General features: G+C 47.4%; 1 protein-coding gene and 1 pseudogene across 1 annotated transcript in view; one reads left to right on the plus strand and one right to left on the minus strand.

Moving 5' to 3' along the window:
* SCN4B (sodium voltage-gated channel beta subunit 4) overlaps positions 1-14453 on the plus strand; it is a 15027-nt gene extending 574 nt beyond the window's left edge. The window contains exons 2-5 of the mRNA XM_006912767.2: positions 7836-8008; positions 9070-9298; positions 10448-10577; positions 14356-14453. Coding sequence (XP_006912829.1) covers positions 7836-8008; positions 9070-9298; positions 10448-10577; positions 14356-14449 — 626 coding nt within the window. The 3' untranslated portion in view covers positions 14450-14453. The remainder of the gene's footprint in view (positions 1-7835; positions 8009-9069; positions 9299-10447; positions 10578-14355) is intronic.
* LOC112480465 lies at positions 9533-9651 on the minus strand (annotated as a pseudogene).
* Positions 14454-14820: the final 367 nt, after the last annotated feature.

The following is a 14820-nucleotide window of genomic DNA, read 5'->3' on the forward strand; positions in this document are numbered from 1 at the left end:
TGGGGTGCACGTGATTATTGGGACGGTGGTTTCTATCCCAGCCTAGAGCTGTTTGCAACTTGGATGCTTATTACCCAGGCATCGGACATGCACCAGTGGGGGAGGGGGACACGCTCCTCTTGGACCTTTTCCTGTTTGGTTCCTCTGCCCCGCTACCTTCTCCAGTGCCCACTGCCTTCCCAGCAGCTCCACAGTAAGGCCTGGAAGGGCTTGGAGGGACTTGGAAGATGGGTCAAGCCCCATTTTAGGAAGGATTTTGTCTCTCTTACAAAGGGATTCCTGTTTAACCTGCTTCTGGCTCTTCATTTTGGGGATGAATATGAAAACTAAGAAGACACATCCAGAGGACACAGAAGGAACAGAGTATTAATATCTATGACTATGCACATGGTAGTTTTAAGTGTCAAACAAGAGATTAGAGAACGGTATTTATTAGTCCAGAATGTAATCTCATAAATCATAGATGGATTTCAGTGTCAACCAACTCTGTCTCTGGCACCTGCACCTCTTCCTGTTTATATTGGTCAGATTTGGCTTTTGGCAGTTACCCCCATTGGGTTAGGCACACGATGTAGACAATTATGCTGAAAAGAGGAAGACATCAACCTTTAAGGGCAGTTACTGATGTTTCTGCAAATGCAAACTATGCAAACCTGTCATGTTGGCACCTGGCGGTGGATGGGGGATAGCGTATTTCTTTCACTCAGGAGGCACTGATTTAGTTACAGCCCTAAAGCTAAATAGGAGACACTGGTGTTTTCTCTGATACTTTTGGCACAGCTGGTTTCATGGTGACCCTAGTGAAGTGGGCCTCTGAGAGACCCCAGGCCCTTCCTCATTGGGTGGACACAGTGCCATTCCACACTAGCTCTCCCTCATCTCATCTCTGATTAGCCCAGGTTCCCACTGTGACCATGGCAGGGGTAAGGGTTACTGGGGAATTCAAACTCATACAATTATTTAACTAGCCCATTTATCAACACCACCTGCTGCCTGGTTGGATGGTGGATGCTAGTGCCTGGGCTGTTAGAATATTCATAAAACCAGTCTTATGTGGGAAACCACACTGTACACTGTGTGTGTGTGTGTGTGTGTGTGTGTGTGTGTGTGTGTGTGTGTGTGTGTGTCGGGGGAATTGCAGGCAGAGTCTGGGTACTTTTCTCCAGGTGGAAGCTCCCACCACCTCTGAGGACTGGGCGGCTGGTAGACCAGGTAGGGGCAGGGCCCACTGCAGCAGGTTTGGATGAAACCCTGAGCTACGTTCTGGGAGCTCAGGAGAAAGCAGAGTGATTTGTAGGGGAGAGAGAAGCAGGCTCCAGAACTGGCCCCACCTGCTCTGACCCCTGCCCCTCTAGTTTGCAGAGGAAATGTGACCAGGGTCCTTCCTTGGACCTTGCCCAGACAGCCACTGCTGAGCCCTCACAGTGGCATTGCCCCGAGCTTGGGACACAGATGACATCCTTGCTGTAAGTCAAGTAGGGAGAAGTGGGGACAACTGGACAGCCAATTGGAGATACTCCCTGGCAGCATCGGAGCTGGCAGGAACTTTGGAAACCATAGCACAGAGCTACCCTGAGGATGAAGAAACCGTGGTCCAGAGAGGGAAGGTGACTTGCCCAACCATGCATAGCCAATTGATAGTCAAGTGGGACAGGATTCAGGTCTCTCATACTAACTTGCCTCCCAATTAACCAAAGTCTGGTGCGGAGAAGGTCAGCAGGGATTGTGCTGACGGGCTAAAGAATGAGAGAAGATCTGGGGCATGGGCATGGAGGAATAGAGGCTGGGGGTGGGGCAGAGCTATTGTTCTCAGAACTGTGGGGACTGGGAATGGAGGGGTAATCTCCCAGGAGCCCTCTACCCCTCCAGTCCCTTTCTCCATATCAAACTGTCTTACAGACTGAGACTAAAGTGATTATGATAACCCAACAAGATACCCTTTTCTTAATTGAGAAGAAGTTTCCAAGGCTGTAGTATTGCAGTTGAGGTTTATGTGGGTGCCAGTCCCTTCCTAAGCATATAACTGGTAATATAGCTGTCCTGCCCACCCCTTCCTTGTTCCACGATTTGCTTAATTGCTGTGATCTGTGTTTAATTATCACTTGTGAGGGTGCTATGTTGCACAACCCTCTTTTCCTTGGTATGTACTTATTAAGGGCTTGTTTAATGAGAAGGCAATTAAAGAGGGGGTGCTCAATCCCACTCAGAAAAAAGAAAAGGAAAGGGTAAGTAAGGAGTTCATAGAGAAAAGGACAGGAAGGCAAGAAGTGGAGAAAGACCCCGGGTTTGAATCTAGAACCAGTGACTAATTCTTTTTCTGGAAATGCAGGCCTGTGGGGCATCCCAAAACCCTTATGACCGGCCACCTCTTGGTGGGATCAGCAAGACAGGTAGACCTTGGGCACAGATTCTCCCAATTTTCCCTGTTGCCGAGAGTCTAGAGATCTCTGCATAAGCCATGGGCTGGCCCTGCCAACACACCTTTTCTGTGGCCTGCCAGAGGAGGGATGGGCACACTGCTTGGACTTGTTTGCAGAGCTGGTTTTGTTGAGCATCCCATGCTGTCTCAGGGGCATGCTTCTATCCTGGCAAAGCTCCTGGGGGTGGGCAGGAAGCCGGCAGGTTGCCTAGGAAGAGGGAGCTGAAATCTTTCCTTTGTCTCTGGGCCCAGGGGCCTTGCTTGGCCCAGCCCTGTCTCCATTAGCCTCTAGGGCCTGTAACCCAAGAGGGTTCTCCTCCTGCTGGCCTCAGCCCACTTTCTGCCTCCTCGCTCTAACTTTGAGCCTATCTGACTCTTCCAGGGTCAGAGGGAATCAGCTTCCCTATTAAAGTCAGTCGAGCCTTTTGGAGCTAAACAGAGTGGGCACACCCTGTCCCTCTTTCCTCACTCATGCTGGGCGGTTGTGACTGATGCCTGGGTATAGGAAAACGTGGCAGACCATTTCATGTTTTGGCATTTGCCTCGGAATATATGATGGTAGCTCTTAGATTCCTGTTGGAAAGAATATTTGATAATAATATTTGCATGTACTGAATACGTTTTTGCTTTAATAAAAGTTGAGAGTACTGAGTAAATCTGCAGACAAAACTGTAGCACCCAGATGAGGGTGGGAGTGGGCTGAAGACTTCAGAGAATGGCAAATAAAATGGATGCTCTGAAAGTGGCCAAATGGTTAGGGCCTTTTAGTGAGCAAAGGCAAAGCTTCATGGTTCAGGATGGAATCCCACAGGCTCATGAAGACGATGTGTTCAACATTCCCACAATGCCAGAAACAAGACTCCGATCCCAAACACATGCACACCTTGGAATTTTAAAGAGTTATGTTTGGAAAAAGCAAAGAAAGTCCTTCTTTACTCAGGGAAATAACCAACCACATGGAAATAATTACCTCCAAGAGGTGGTAAAGGGTGGAAGTATAAAACAATGTGTGAATGGCCTGGAGACATCCTTGGCTCACACTGGTCATTAAGCTAGGGGTACCCTGGTTACATCCAGGCCTGTGCTGGAGGCCAGCCCTGTAGCCCTCCTTTCTTTCAATCACTATCCCTCTCTACCTGCAGAGTGCCTAGGTCAGAAGGATCGACTCACTGAAGCCCTTCTTGTGTTTTATAATCTCATGTTTTGACTTCATACCAAAGTGGGGAGGAAGGAAAGACAGCCATCTATAGTTAGGGGATGTGCACACTGGATGTGGCATCTCTGACTTTTTCAAGGTCAGCAGGCAGAGTCTTCTCCTGGCTTGGTCATCTCACTGAAGCACTGCTTCAGGGGCTTCTAGTGGATCCACACCTTCCCATGCTCCCTCCTTTCCCTCCAGCACAGCCTCAGAGGTGAAGCAGCAGGAGACAGGCTCCCGGGCTTTCCCATGCACAGCCTCCCAGACATAGCAGGCAGGGCTTCCCCATCATTCTTAGGTCAGCTCCTGTGTGCCAGGAATTGTTCTAGAGCAGTGGCTTTCAAACTTGAGAGAGCATGAGGGTGTGCAGGGGAGAGGCCAAGCTTTCTCGCCATCTCTGATGCCTTAACTTGGGCAAGGCTCTTGGAAGCATCTCTGCCTTTCCTTTGTCCCTTTCAGACAAAGGGAATGGCAGTGCTTCACTCTGGGAGTTGGAGCTGAGCTTAGTAAAGTCATCCACATAGGAACACACAAATCAGGTAGAAATGTGCACTGTCATTATTAGCCAGACCTTAAGGAAATAGTTTTCTCCTCTGTTCTAGACTCTTTTTTTTCCTGCTTCTATTTAAAGCAGTCAAAAATATTTCACTTTTGATGTGTATCTTTGGTGCTCTTGGATATACCATTCTGGCTGGGGACAGGGTGGATATTTGGCTCTGACTTGAGTTCCCTTCATCTTCCCCAGGATCCCAGTTCCTAGGCAGGGGTGCCAGTCAGCACTGGAGGCTGGAACTGTGGCGCTCCTGAGAGCATGGGCTTGGGCCCTGAGGGAGGCCTGTAGTTATCAGAAAGCTGCCTTCTCCCGAGAGCTTCCCTGTCACAGCTCTGCATATATTCCTTGGTTTGAGGGGCAATGGAGAAGGGGATGAGAAGTAGGGCTGGGATCTCTGACCAGGTCATCTTGTAGGCTGAAGGATGGAATCTTGTGTCTGGCTCCTGTTCCTAGACCTTGGATGGGAGGGCGTGGGGATGGGGTGGGGCAGGACAGAGGTGAAAGGAAAACCAGGAATGCTAAAGAGACCTAGCCCTGACAGAACTGTTCTCTTGGAGAGTGACCTTCATAGAGTCTGAATACTGCTTATGCCACTCCCTGGGTGTGTGGCCTTGAGCAAGTAATCTCTGAGTCTGTTTCTTCATTTTATATATTGGGTGTAAAAATAATAACTACCTCATAGGATTAGCATGAAGATTAAATGAGATAGTGTATTATAAAGTGCTTATCCTATCTTATAGTAAATACTCAGATTCACCATTTATTTTGAGGCCTTGGGCAAATTACTAGCCTCTCTGAACCTCAATTTTCGTCATCTGTAAAATGAGAAAAATTATACTTACCTTTTGTTGTTCTAATAAAAGTTGGGGTTAATATGTATAAATCCTCTAGCACAGTGGTTCTCAAAGTGTCATGCTGACCACAGCATTCCTGGGAATATTTTAGAAAGGCAAATTCTCAGGCTTCTCTCTAGAGCTCCTGAATCAGAAACTCCAGAGGTGGGGCCAAACTATCTATAATTGCCCTTCTGGCGATTCTGATGCTCTCTCAAGTTTGAAAGCCACTGCTCTAGAACAATTCCTGGCACACAGGAGCTGCCCTAAGAATGATGGATAATTGAAAAAAACCTCCTGAACACTAATTGGAACCCTGGTGGGCAAAACCTGCTATATTGAGATGTCAGGAAGTCTTTTCTTGCTTTGGGGCTTTGGGATGATAGAAATATCTCTTGTTGACTTTAGGCAAAACACTTAACCTCTGTATGTTCAGTTGTCTCATCTATAATATGGAGCTATTATAGTACATCACTCATAGTGTGGATGTGAGGATTAAATGCTCAATAAATACATACATCAGTTTCTCAAACTATGTCATTTCATTCAATGTCGTTTTGAAACAATGTTGATGAGCTGCCATAGGAATTTAACCCTTGTTTATATCAATTGGCCTATGGCAGAGTTGGTTTTGTTATACACCGTTTTGCTTAAAGTCACAGAACCTATCAACAATATGAAGTGAGGACTTACTGTATCAGCTATTTTCAACAGTGGTAGGGGTCATGATTGGGTTTCTGGACCATGGGATGTTATTTCTGAGCTTCCAAGTGAGAGCACTCCACTTTGCCTTCAGAAGCTAAGGGGACATGAAAAGCTGAGGGGAGCCCTGAGAGCAGAAGACAGGCTGCCAGCAATCTTTGAGGCATTGCTCAGGTGCACTATGCATCGTTATCTCATGTGAGCAAAACAAGAGGAAACTGGTTTATGATGCACCATGAAGGAACAAAGTTAGACAAAAGAGATCCTTCCTTGAAAGTGAGGATTGGGAGAAAGAGCAAAGTTGGTGACCTTTAAAAGAAAGACTAACCCTGGCTGTCTTGAGAATGAGAACAGTTCTGGGAATTGCCTGCAGAGCTGGAAGTTGACTAGGGCTGAGAGGGGTTCTCAATCAGCCCAGCCTCTGAACCTAGTCAGCTGAGCCAAGTCTCCTCCCATTTGAGGCCTTGGTTGTCCTGTCTCTAAAATAAGACAGTGGGATTAATGGATCAGTCTGGGTCCTTTAGGTCTGACATTCGTGGGAATGCCAGACTGGAGGTCCAAGTAGTTGAGAAAAGCTGCGGTCTAGAAAGAGCTGCCAGGGAAACTTTGGGGTAGGAGGTAATACAGCCAGGCGGCTGCTCTCAACTGCCGACAAGTCTCTAAGTCAGACCCCATTTCAGATTTTAACTACCCCTAGAAGTTGTAAAGCTTTGGGCAAGATGCTTTGCTCAATTTTTCCACCTGTAAAATGTGATTAGTAACACCCACCTTGTAGTTATGAAGTGAAAATGAAATGAGATCACCCACCTGCAGCACTTAGTAAGGATCTGGGTCCAGGAAATGTGTTATTCTCAGGGGTCACTGGGAACCTGAGTAGGGCCCCCTCTAAGTCCTCACCTGGGGTGACCCCAAGTACCATTTCATCTAGAGCAAGGAGAGGTGGCATCCAATTCAGACCCCCTCTTCCTCATGACCTTGGGGTAACAGTGGGACTTTCTCAAGGATTCTGCAGGACAGGAAGAGGGTCAGGTCTTCTTATAAGGACTCATGAGGTGGGTCCCAGAGGCCATGAGTAGAAACTCATGATTTCCACTTGCCCCAAAGACGGGAATCCTTTGACGTGTAGAAAGTGGATGTGGCCGGTGGGTGGGTAGGTGGTGGGGAAGGTGGGCACTTTGGGGACTTTTCCAAGATGGGGAGTCCGCGTGGGGCTGTGTGGTGCGGGGAAGGCCGGCTATTCCGGCCCAGGACGGGACTGTGGGTCCAGTGCCCTCCTGGTGCCATTTCCCACTTGCTTGCATTCGAGTTGTCGGGAATTTGCCTCTCCAATGTGTCTTCCGCCCTCTTACTTTCTCTCCTTGATTGCTTTAGTCGTTCCGCCCTCGCTGCTGCTCAGTGCTGAGACCTGCCCCATTTCCATATCCCTCACCGCCTACTCCATTCTGGCCTGTTCCTTCTGTTCTGAGGGTCCCGTTCGGGGGCCAGAGGGCATTGGACTCAGATAGCCAAGCAAGGTCCATCCAGAGTATCCCTCTGCCTCTCCGCCCCTCGAGGCCCATAGGAGTCTCCAGGGCTCAGTGATGACAGCCGCGGGGCAGTGTTCCGGAACTGCGGCTGCAGTTTTCTCTTCTTCACCATATGGAATCCCACTCCGCGGGCACCCCGCCAATCCTTAAAATGTAACGAGGAGGCCAAACACTGTTCTAGGGGGAAATTCCCAAGGCAAATTGAAGGAGCCCGTCCTGCACTTGGGGTAGGGTAGGGGTGGCATTTTCAAGAGCTGAACCCGCAGGGTAGAGGGTGCGGACTCGCGGCACCAAGGCAAGGGTCTCGTTTCCTTGGGTTGGGGTGACCCCTGGTGGTCAATTAGAGTGCCACAAGGGCTGCTAACTGGCTCAGAATTCAATCTCCTAAGCGAAGGAGAGAGAAATGGAGAAAATTATGGTGGGTGGCTCAGGTTGTGTCAATTGAAGTAAAGAGAACCATCTTTCCGAAGCTGACACTGAGGGTGACCTGAGACCTCTCTGTCTGGCTAAGCCACCCCGCCCTGCCTGAGACTCCCCTTCTAAAGCTCCAGCATGGAGGTTCTGGAGGGGTTTTTATTAAGGGAGGTGGTGGCCCCTCACACAGGTCTCTTCCTGCTCCCCGTGTCCCTGTCGCTGGAGGTGTCTGTGGGAAAGGCCACCACCATCTACGCCGTCAACGGCACGGAGATCCTGCTGCCCTGCACCTTCTCCAGCTGCTTTGGCTTCCGTGACCTTGGCTTCTGGTGGTCCTACAACGGTAGTGATACATTCAAGATTGTAAGTAGTGGGGGAAGGGACAGGACAGATTAGATCCTCCTTTCTTCCCTGTCACTTCACCCCTGTCTTCATCCTCGACTCTGGTCCCTTCCGGACTGACCCCACTGCGATGGTCCCCAGAACTCACCTTTTGTCATCCTTTCTCCCAGTATTCGTTGCAGAGCTTATCTAGAAAGATCTAAGTGAAATGGAGACTTAGATCATGTTGCCAGAATCTGGGATCTGTTGGAATTCTTGGCTAGAGTCCTCTGGTGTGTAGAGATACCTGAAATTTGGATTGCATGTGTAAAAATTAATAATTTAATTTTAAAAACAGGAATGAGAAGGACCTTTGGAAGGCTTGGAGAGAGGGAATGAGAAAGGTCTAAATGGGAGAAGGGCTGTGAAACAAGACTTGGAAAGAAAGGAGAGGAAGCTGAGAAGAGAACTAGATCAGCAAGAGCATACACAGGGCTGTGGTGAGGGTAGATCAATCAACAGGTGTTTATTGAGGAGTCATTCTGCAATCTAGCAGGGGACCTGAAACAAATATAAGGAAGCCACAAGTGACCAACTCTGGGTATAGTTAAAAGCTGAATTTAGAGGGTGCTGACAGATAGTGCTGTAGGATTGATCCAGGTCTTGATCGAGGGCCAGAATTCACATGGACAGGGTACATATGTCAGCAAAGTCTGTGGAGTGACAGAGGGAAACAAGTGTGGTATTTCCAGGATTCATTATAAAAGGCTTTTATGAAGAAAGCATTAAGAGCTGTGCTACATCCCAGGGAGATCTCTTTTATTGAGATCTTGAGATCTCAATATTGAGATCTCAATAAAAGAGATCTCCCTGGGATGTAGATCAGACTAACACCAAATTAGTCTGAAGCAGGCAAAATTCAGGTTAGACAGGCAGAACTATCAATACTGGAAGGAAAGGAAGAGGGAGAGAGTACCTCTGACCACAGGCTCTTCCTGGCTGGGACAAAACAGGCATTCAGGGAGTGAGATGAAGTGATGTCATGACCTCCAAGAACTCTGATTCTTTCTTGTCCACTTCCTCTTCCTCCCTCTATCTCCTAGCTCATAAATGCAACTGTGAAGAATGAGAAGTCTGACCCCAAGGTACATTTGAAAAATGATGACCGCATCACTCTGGAGGGCTCCACTAAGGAGAAGATGAACAACATCTCCATTCTGCTAAAAGATCTGGATTTCAGTGACACAGGCAAATACACTTGTCATGTGAAGAATCCCAAGGAGAAAGATCTTCAGCACCAGGCTACCATCTTCCTTCAAGTGGTTGATAAATGTATGCAGTGGGGGCTGAGACAAGGGCAGAGGAGTGGAAATGACTAGGGATACCCAACTCAGTGTTACAACGGAATGATAAAATGGACCATACTGGTGTTTTCTTTTTCTTTTCTCTTTCCTTTTCTTCTCTTCTCTTCTCTTCTCTTCTCTTCTCTTCTCTTCTCTTCTCTTCTCTTCTCTTCTCTTCTCTTCTCTTCTCTTCTCTTCTCTTCTCTTCTCTTCTCTTCTCTTCCACCTACAGCACCCGGTCTTCCTGGGTGGTCTCCCATCCAAGTATTAACTAGGCCCGACCCTGCTTAGCTTCCGAGATCAGACAGGATTGGGCGTGTTCAGGATGGCATGACTGTAGACTGTTTTCTTTCACTTTACACTTTCAAGAGTTACTGGCGTTATATCTGGGCAAGAGTGGTGGTGAGAGGTCAGATTCTGGAATTTTTTAAAGTTAGGGCCATTGGGATTCTCAAGTGGATTGGATATGGTGTTTGAGAAAAAGAGAGAAGTCAAGAATGACTCTAAGGATTTTGGTCAGAGAAACTAGAAGGATGGAGTTTTTTGAACAGAGATGGGAGAGATGGTGAGTGGAGCAGGTTTGCAAAGAAGTCAGTTCAGTTTTTAGATGAGGAAACAGAGGCTACAAAGGTTAAATGACCTGCTCAAGGTTGTCAGTTTGTTAGTCACAGCTGAAATCCTATAGTTAAAATCTAGACTATGTGACTCCAAAGTCTTCCTACCACATGAGAGATATCATAGGAACAGCCTTAATTTTTTCTGTACAGGGAAAGGAAACCTAGAAAGAGGCAATGATATTCTCATGTGGCAATCTGGGGGCCAAGTCATGACTCAAACCTGAGTACTATGGACCCTAAATCTGAATTATTTCAGAACTTGCATGTATGTCTGTGGGATGGTATGTGGGGGGAGGGGGAAGGGAAGAGAGGCCCCTTCGTGTGCTGCCTTAGCCTGGTAGGTGCCATGTTCCAGCTTCTGCTTCCTGCTGTAAGGCCTGGAGAGGGCTGGGGGCCTGGGGTAGACGTGTTTTAGATGCTGGGGTTCAAGGCTGTGTAGACCTTGGACTACCACGGTGCTTGGCTCCATGCGACTCCTGCTCTTTTTGTCTACCCCCTCCCTCCCTACTCTGGCCATGCAGTGGAAGAAGTGGACAACACAGTGACACTCATCATCCTGGCTGTCGTGGGCGGGGTTATTGGGCTCCTCATCTTCATCTTGCTGGTCAAGAAGCTCATCACCTTCATCCTCAAGAAAACTCAGGAGAAGAAGTGAGTTGACTCCATGGCATGCTCTCTCCTCCCACCAGCTCACCACCCACTCTCATCTCGTGGGTGTTCCCAGCATCCTTTTGTTTAACCATCATCTCCTCCCCCATCAGCCTTCCTCCTTCTATCCATCTCCTCATCTCATCCTGTTTTCCTAATCCTACCACTCTCTTTCCTATTCTTGCAACCCTCCTCCCCTCTACTAATCTCCTTCCCTCTTCTTCATTCTCCCAACAGGTATTTATTGAATATGTTGAATTCATTGAATACATAAATGCAAACCACTCGTTCTTCCTCATCCTACTATCTTCCTGCCCATACCATTAGCCTTTCTCTTTCTACTTGTACCACTCTAAACCAAAGTCCTACTAAAGGATTTAGGAAGTTTGTTGTTGTTGTTGTTGTTGTTGTTGTTGTTGTTGTTGTTGTTGTTTTTAACCAGAGAAAGATCCTTTAGGGAGATGGGAGTCTTTTATTGTGAAATCCTGAAAATTCAAATGGGGTAGATAAAACAATTTTTAAAAGGCTGATGCAGCCTCATAGAAAACCATAGGATAAATTCACATATAAAAATAGATATGGGAAAGGGAAGGGGAGATGGGGAGACACAGAGGGTACAAGCCCCAGGCCCAAAATTGCCAGAACAGGTAGGTTTCAAAGCAGCAGTTGGGACTGTAACAAAGCCATAGCAGAGAAAATGTGTCGAAAGTTGTGTCTTTAGCAAGAAAGATGAAATGAGGCAGGCCTGCCATTAGACCTGAGAGGTAATAGTAATAGAGAGATGCATGAGAGAGGGGAGAATTGCTCTATTTCTGTTTGCTTCTTTCTGCTTTGTTGTAAAGAGGGAATTAGGCAGGAAAGGGCAGAAATTACACTGGTAAGAGGGCTGAAGGAAGAGAAGATGTAAAGGGTGTTCGAGGTAGGGAATGAGGAACCACTGGGCACCTTATCCCAGGCACTGAATGAGATTAACTCTTGGGTTGTCTCCCTGCATCATGGCCAGGAGCTGTGAGGGGTTAAGAGATCTTCTGAGGGGCCAGGGACATAGAGCAGGACCAAATTCTGTTTTTAATAACCAATATTACTATTGATGGTGAGCAAAATTGGAGAACAAAGTATTCAACATGTGGTTTAAAAGCACCTAGAAAACAAAACAGTGATTCTTGGGTGCCACCATGGGTTCATTGAAAACAAGGTAGGCTGAAGTTTTTTTCTTTTTTTGGCTAGGGCACTCGTGGATCAGGAGACTGCTACAGATAATAACAGTTCCTGTAATTCATCAAATACTTAATCATATGTCTTCTGACATTCGAATATAATATCCATAATTTTTATTTTACAATTGAGCAAAGCGAGGCTTAGAGTGGTGACGTGACTTGCCCAAGGTCACACAGCTAGTAAGTGATAGAGCTGGAATTTGAACCCTGGATTTTTTGGCTTCAAAACTTATACCATTGTCACCACACCCTACTGATTCATGGGATATATCTAGAATTCACACATTTATTCTTTCTATGGGTGCCTATTTTTGAGGTACTGTGCATAAGGCACTGTGCTAGGTGCTGTAGGAAATTCTGGAAGGAATGGCATTCTGCCCTTAAGTAAAGGATGTGTACACAAATAAATGTAATACAACGTAGAGAGGATCAGTGCCAAAAGAGGTGTGATAGAATGCTGCGGGGTTTCAGAAGATGGTGGAAGACCAGGGAAAGATTTTTGACCAAAGGGATGTTTGTCGTAGGCCTTGCAAGATAGATATAATTTGAGCCCTGGGGAGGGTGAAGAGAAGGGTGTTCCAGATTGGGGAACCACCGAAAGAGAGGGCAGAAAGTCTGGTAAGTGGGTATGTGTCTGGAGAACAAGGCATTTTGTTTGTTGAGAGAGTAGGTGGGGTGTCGTAGGGAGGAAGGGGAGAAAAGCCTGCAAAAGGGGTTGGGGACAGATACTTGGGGACGTGGGAGTCCAGGCTGAGATTGACTTTCCTTCTGACTACAGGGGAGCTGGCAAGGGCATGCAGGGCCTGGCACGATCAGAGGCCTTCAGAAGAAAGGGTCTGGCTATAGTGAGCAGAGGGACTTCCTCCCTACGACACCCCCACTCTCTCAACAAACAACATGCTTTGTTCTCCAGACACACACCCACTTCCCAGAGGGACTGGGTGGGGAGAGGCTGGAAGTGGGAGGCAGGCCCCAGCGAAGCCTGAGAAGGATCCTGAGAAGAAGTGATGAGGAAAGCCTGTATTAGCAGCAGAGATAGAATGTCCTCCTGAGAAGAAGTGAGGTGTTGGATAGTATTTCATCATCAATTCTGGCCTTTCACATATGGGTGCGGTTCTCTCTGCCTGGAATGTCTCCTTCCTCTTTTTCTGCTCATCTTTCTTGGTCTTGGCTTAGATGACATTTCCAAAGAGCTTTCCTGACTCCTAGAAGGAGCTTTCCTAAGTTGAGTTCTTCCTTGGTACAGCGCTCCCGAATCCTATTGTTTACCACGTTGTATCAACAGTCACTTATTTAATATCACATTCCCTGAAAAAACTAAGTTTTCAGAGAGCAAGCATCATGGAGAATTGTACACCCTACTAGTCTGACACAGTGCCTGGTACCCACTAGGTTCTTGGTAAAGAAATATGGATGGTTAAGTGAATAGAAATTGGCTGGGATGACTATATCTTAGGTATAGTCTATGTGCCAGGTATATATATACAGAGAGGTAGATGATAGACAGGTCGATAGGTAGACCCATCTAAATAGAGATCTTCAGTGGTATGCTACAGGACTCTACTTATTCACTGCTATTATTAAGACTTGAATTACACTAGGAATGATATATTTACCAAATTTCCAGGAACCTAGTGATTGTGTTGGAGAAAAAAATTGGGACCTAGAAGGATCTTGATAGGCTGAGTTATGGACTAAATCCCGTAAGACAAAATTGATGAGGACAAACTATCAAGTCCTTCCTGAAAGCCTCAAACCTGGCTACACAAGCCCAGGGTGAGGCTAAGATGTAGTTTAGCAACAGCTGCCTTGAAAAGCCTTGGAAGTTTTCATCAGCAGAAAGCTGGGAGTGACATAAAAGTCAGATCTTCTCTGGAGAGCTGGGCACTGCTGTTGAGGTGGGATATATTTAAGTTTATCATTCCATAGTGCAGGGCAGTCAGGGTGGTGATGCTACTGGAGGCGGCGTCTTCCCATCTAACTATCTCTCCCTCCTGCTGCCTTCTTCCCTGTTCCACCCCTCCCTGCCCATGCCTGCTGTTCTTGATGTCAGAACCCCTGCCTGCTGTGCTCCATCCATGCTCCTTCTACCTCTGGTCATGATGAGCTCAGGGAAGAAGGACCTGAGGGAGGAGCTTTTTGCCTTCAGCATACTGCCCACTGGCCCTTCTCCTGGGTTGGCACAGCCTGGGAATTACCCTGGTTTGGCTTCCCCTCAGCACTGACCCCTGGGAACGATGCTTGGTTCCTTTGGCTCCTGCCATGTTGAGACAACTAGGTGATGATGGCTAGCTTTATTGCATTCTTTCTATGTGCCAGGCACTATTCTAAATGCTCATTGACTCTTCCCAGCAACCCCCCAAAGAAGGTGTCATTGTTACATCCATTATATAAGTGAGGAAACTGAGGCAGAGAGGTTAGGTGACTTGGCCTCTGGCTATCTTAGCTCTACAGAAGGCCAGGACAAGGGCTGGGTGCAGGGGCCATGGCTCCGCCTCCACATTTTATCTGTTACTCTTGCTTCTCTTCTCACCAGTGCCCTTCTCTCCTCTCTCCCTCTTCAGGAAGGAATGCCTTGTGAGTTCTTCTGGGAATGACAATACGGATAATGGATTGCCGGGCTCCAAGGCAGAAGAGAAACCACCAACAAAAGTGTGAGCCTCTGCTTGGGGCCAAGCAGCCACAGAGAACCTCACTTTCCGATGATGAAACTGATGCTTGAGCCGTGTCTGTGAACCCACGTGCCTGAGACATCTGCTGCTTGGCTCAAACTGTAGTCTTTCTGGGTGGGGAGAAACTGAGGTTCTGTCCAGCCTGCCTCACCCCTTCCCCAGCCAGGGCTCCTCAGAGATAAGGGCTGGTCAGGGGAGGAAGCTCCTGTGAAAGAAAAGGAGGGGCTCAGGCAGTGTGGAGGGCTGGTCCCCCACTATCTGGGTAGGTGGGTCTTCTTAAGTCTCCCCACCCTGTATAAACAATGTCTGGATTTTCCACCAGATTTCTCTTCAAGAGGGACTTGGAAGAATTAGTGA

This window comes from Pteropus alecto, unplaced genomic scaffold (genome assembly GCF_000325575.1).
Source record: "Pteropus alecto unplaced genomic scaffold, ASM32557v1 scaffold224, whole genome shotgun sequence".
Classification (NCBI taxonomy): domain Eukaryota; kingdom Metazoa; phylum Chordata; class Mammalia; order Chiroptera; family Pteropodidae; genus Pteropus; species Pteropus alecto.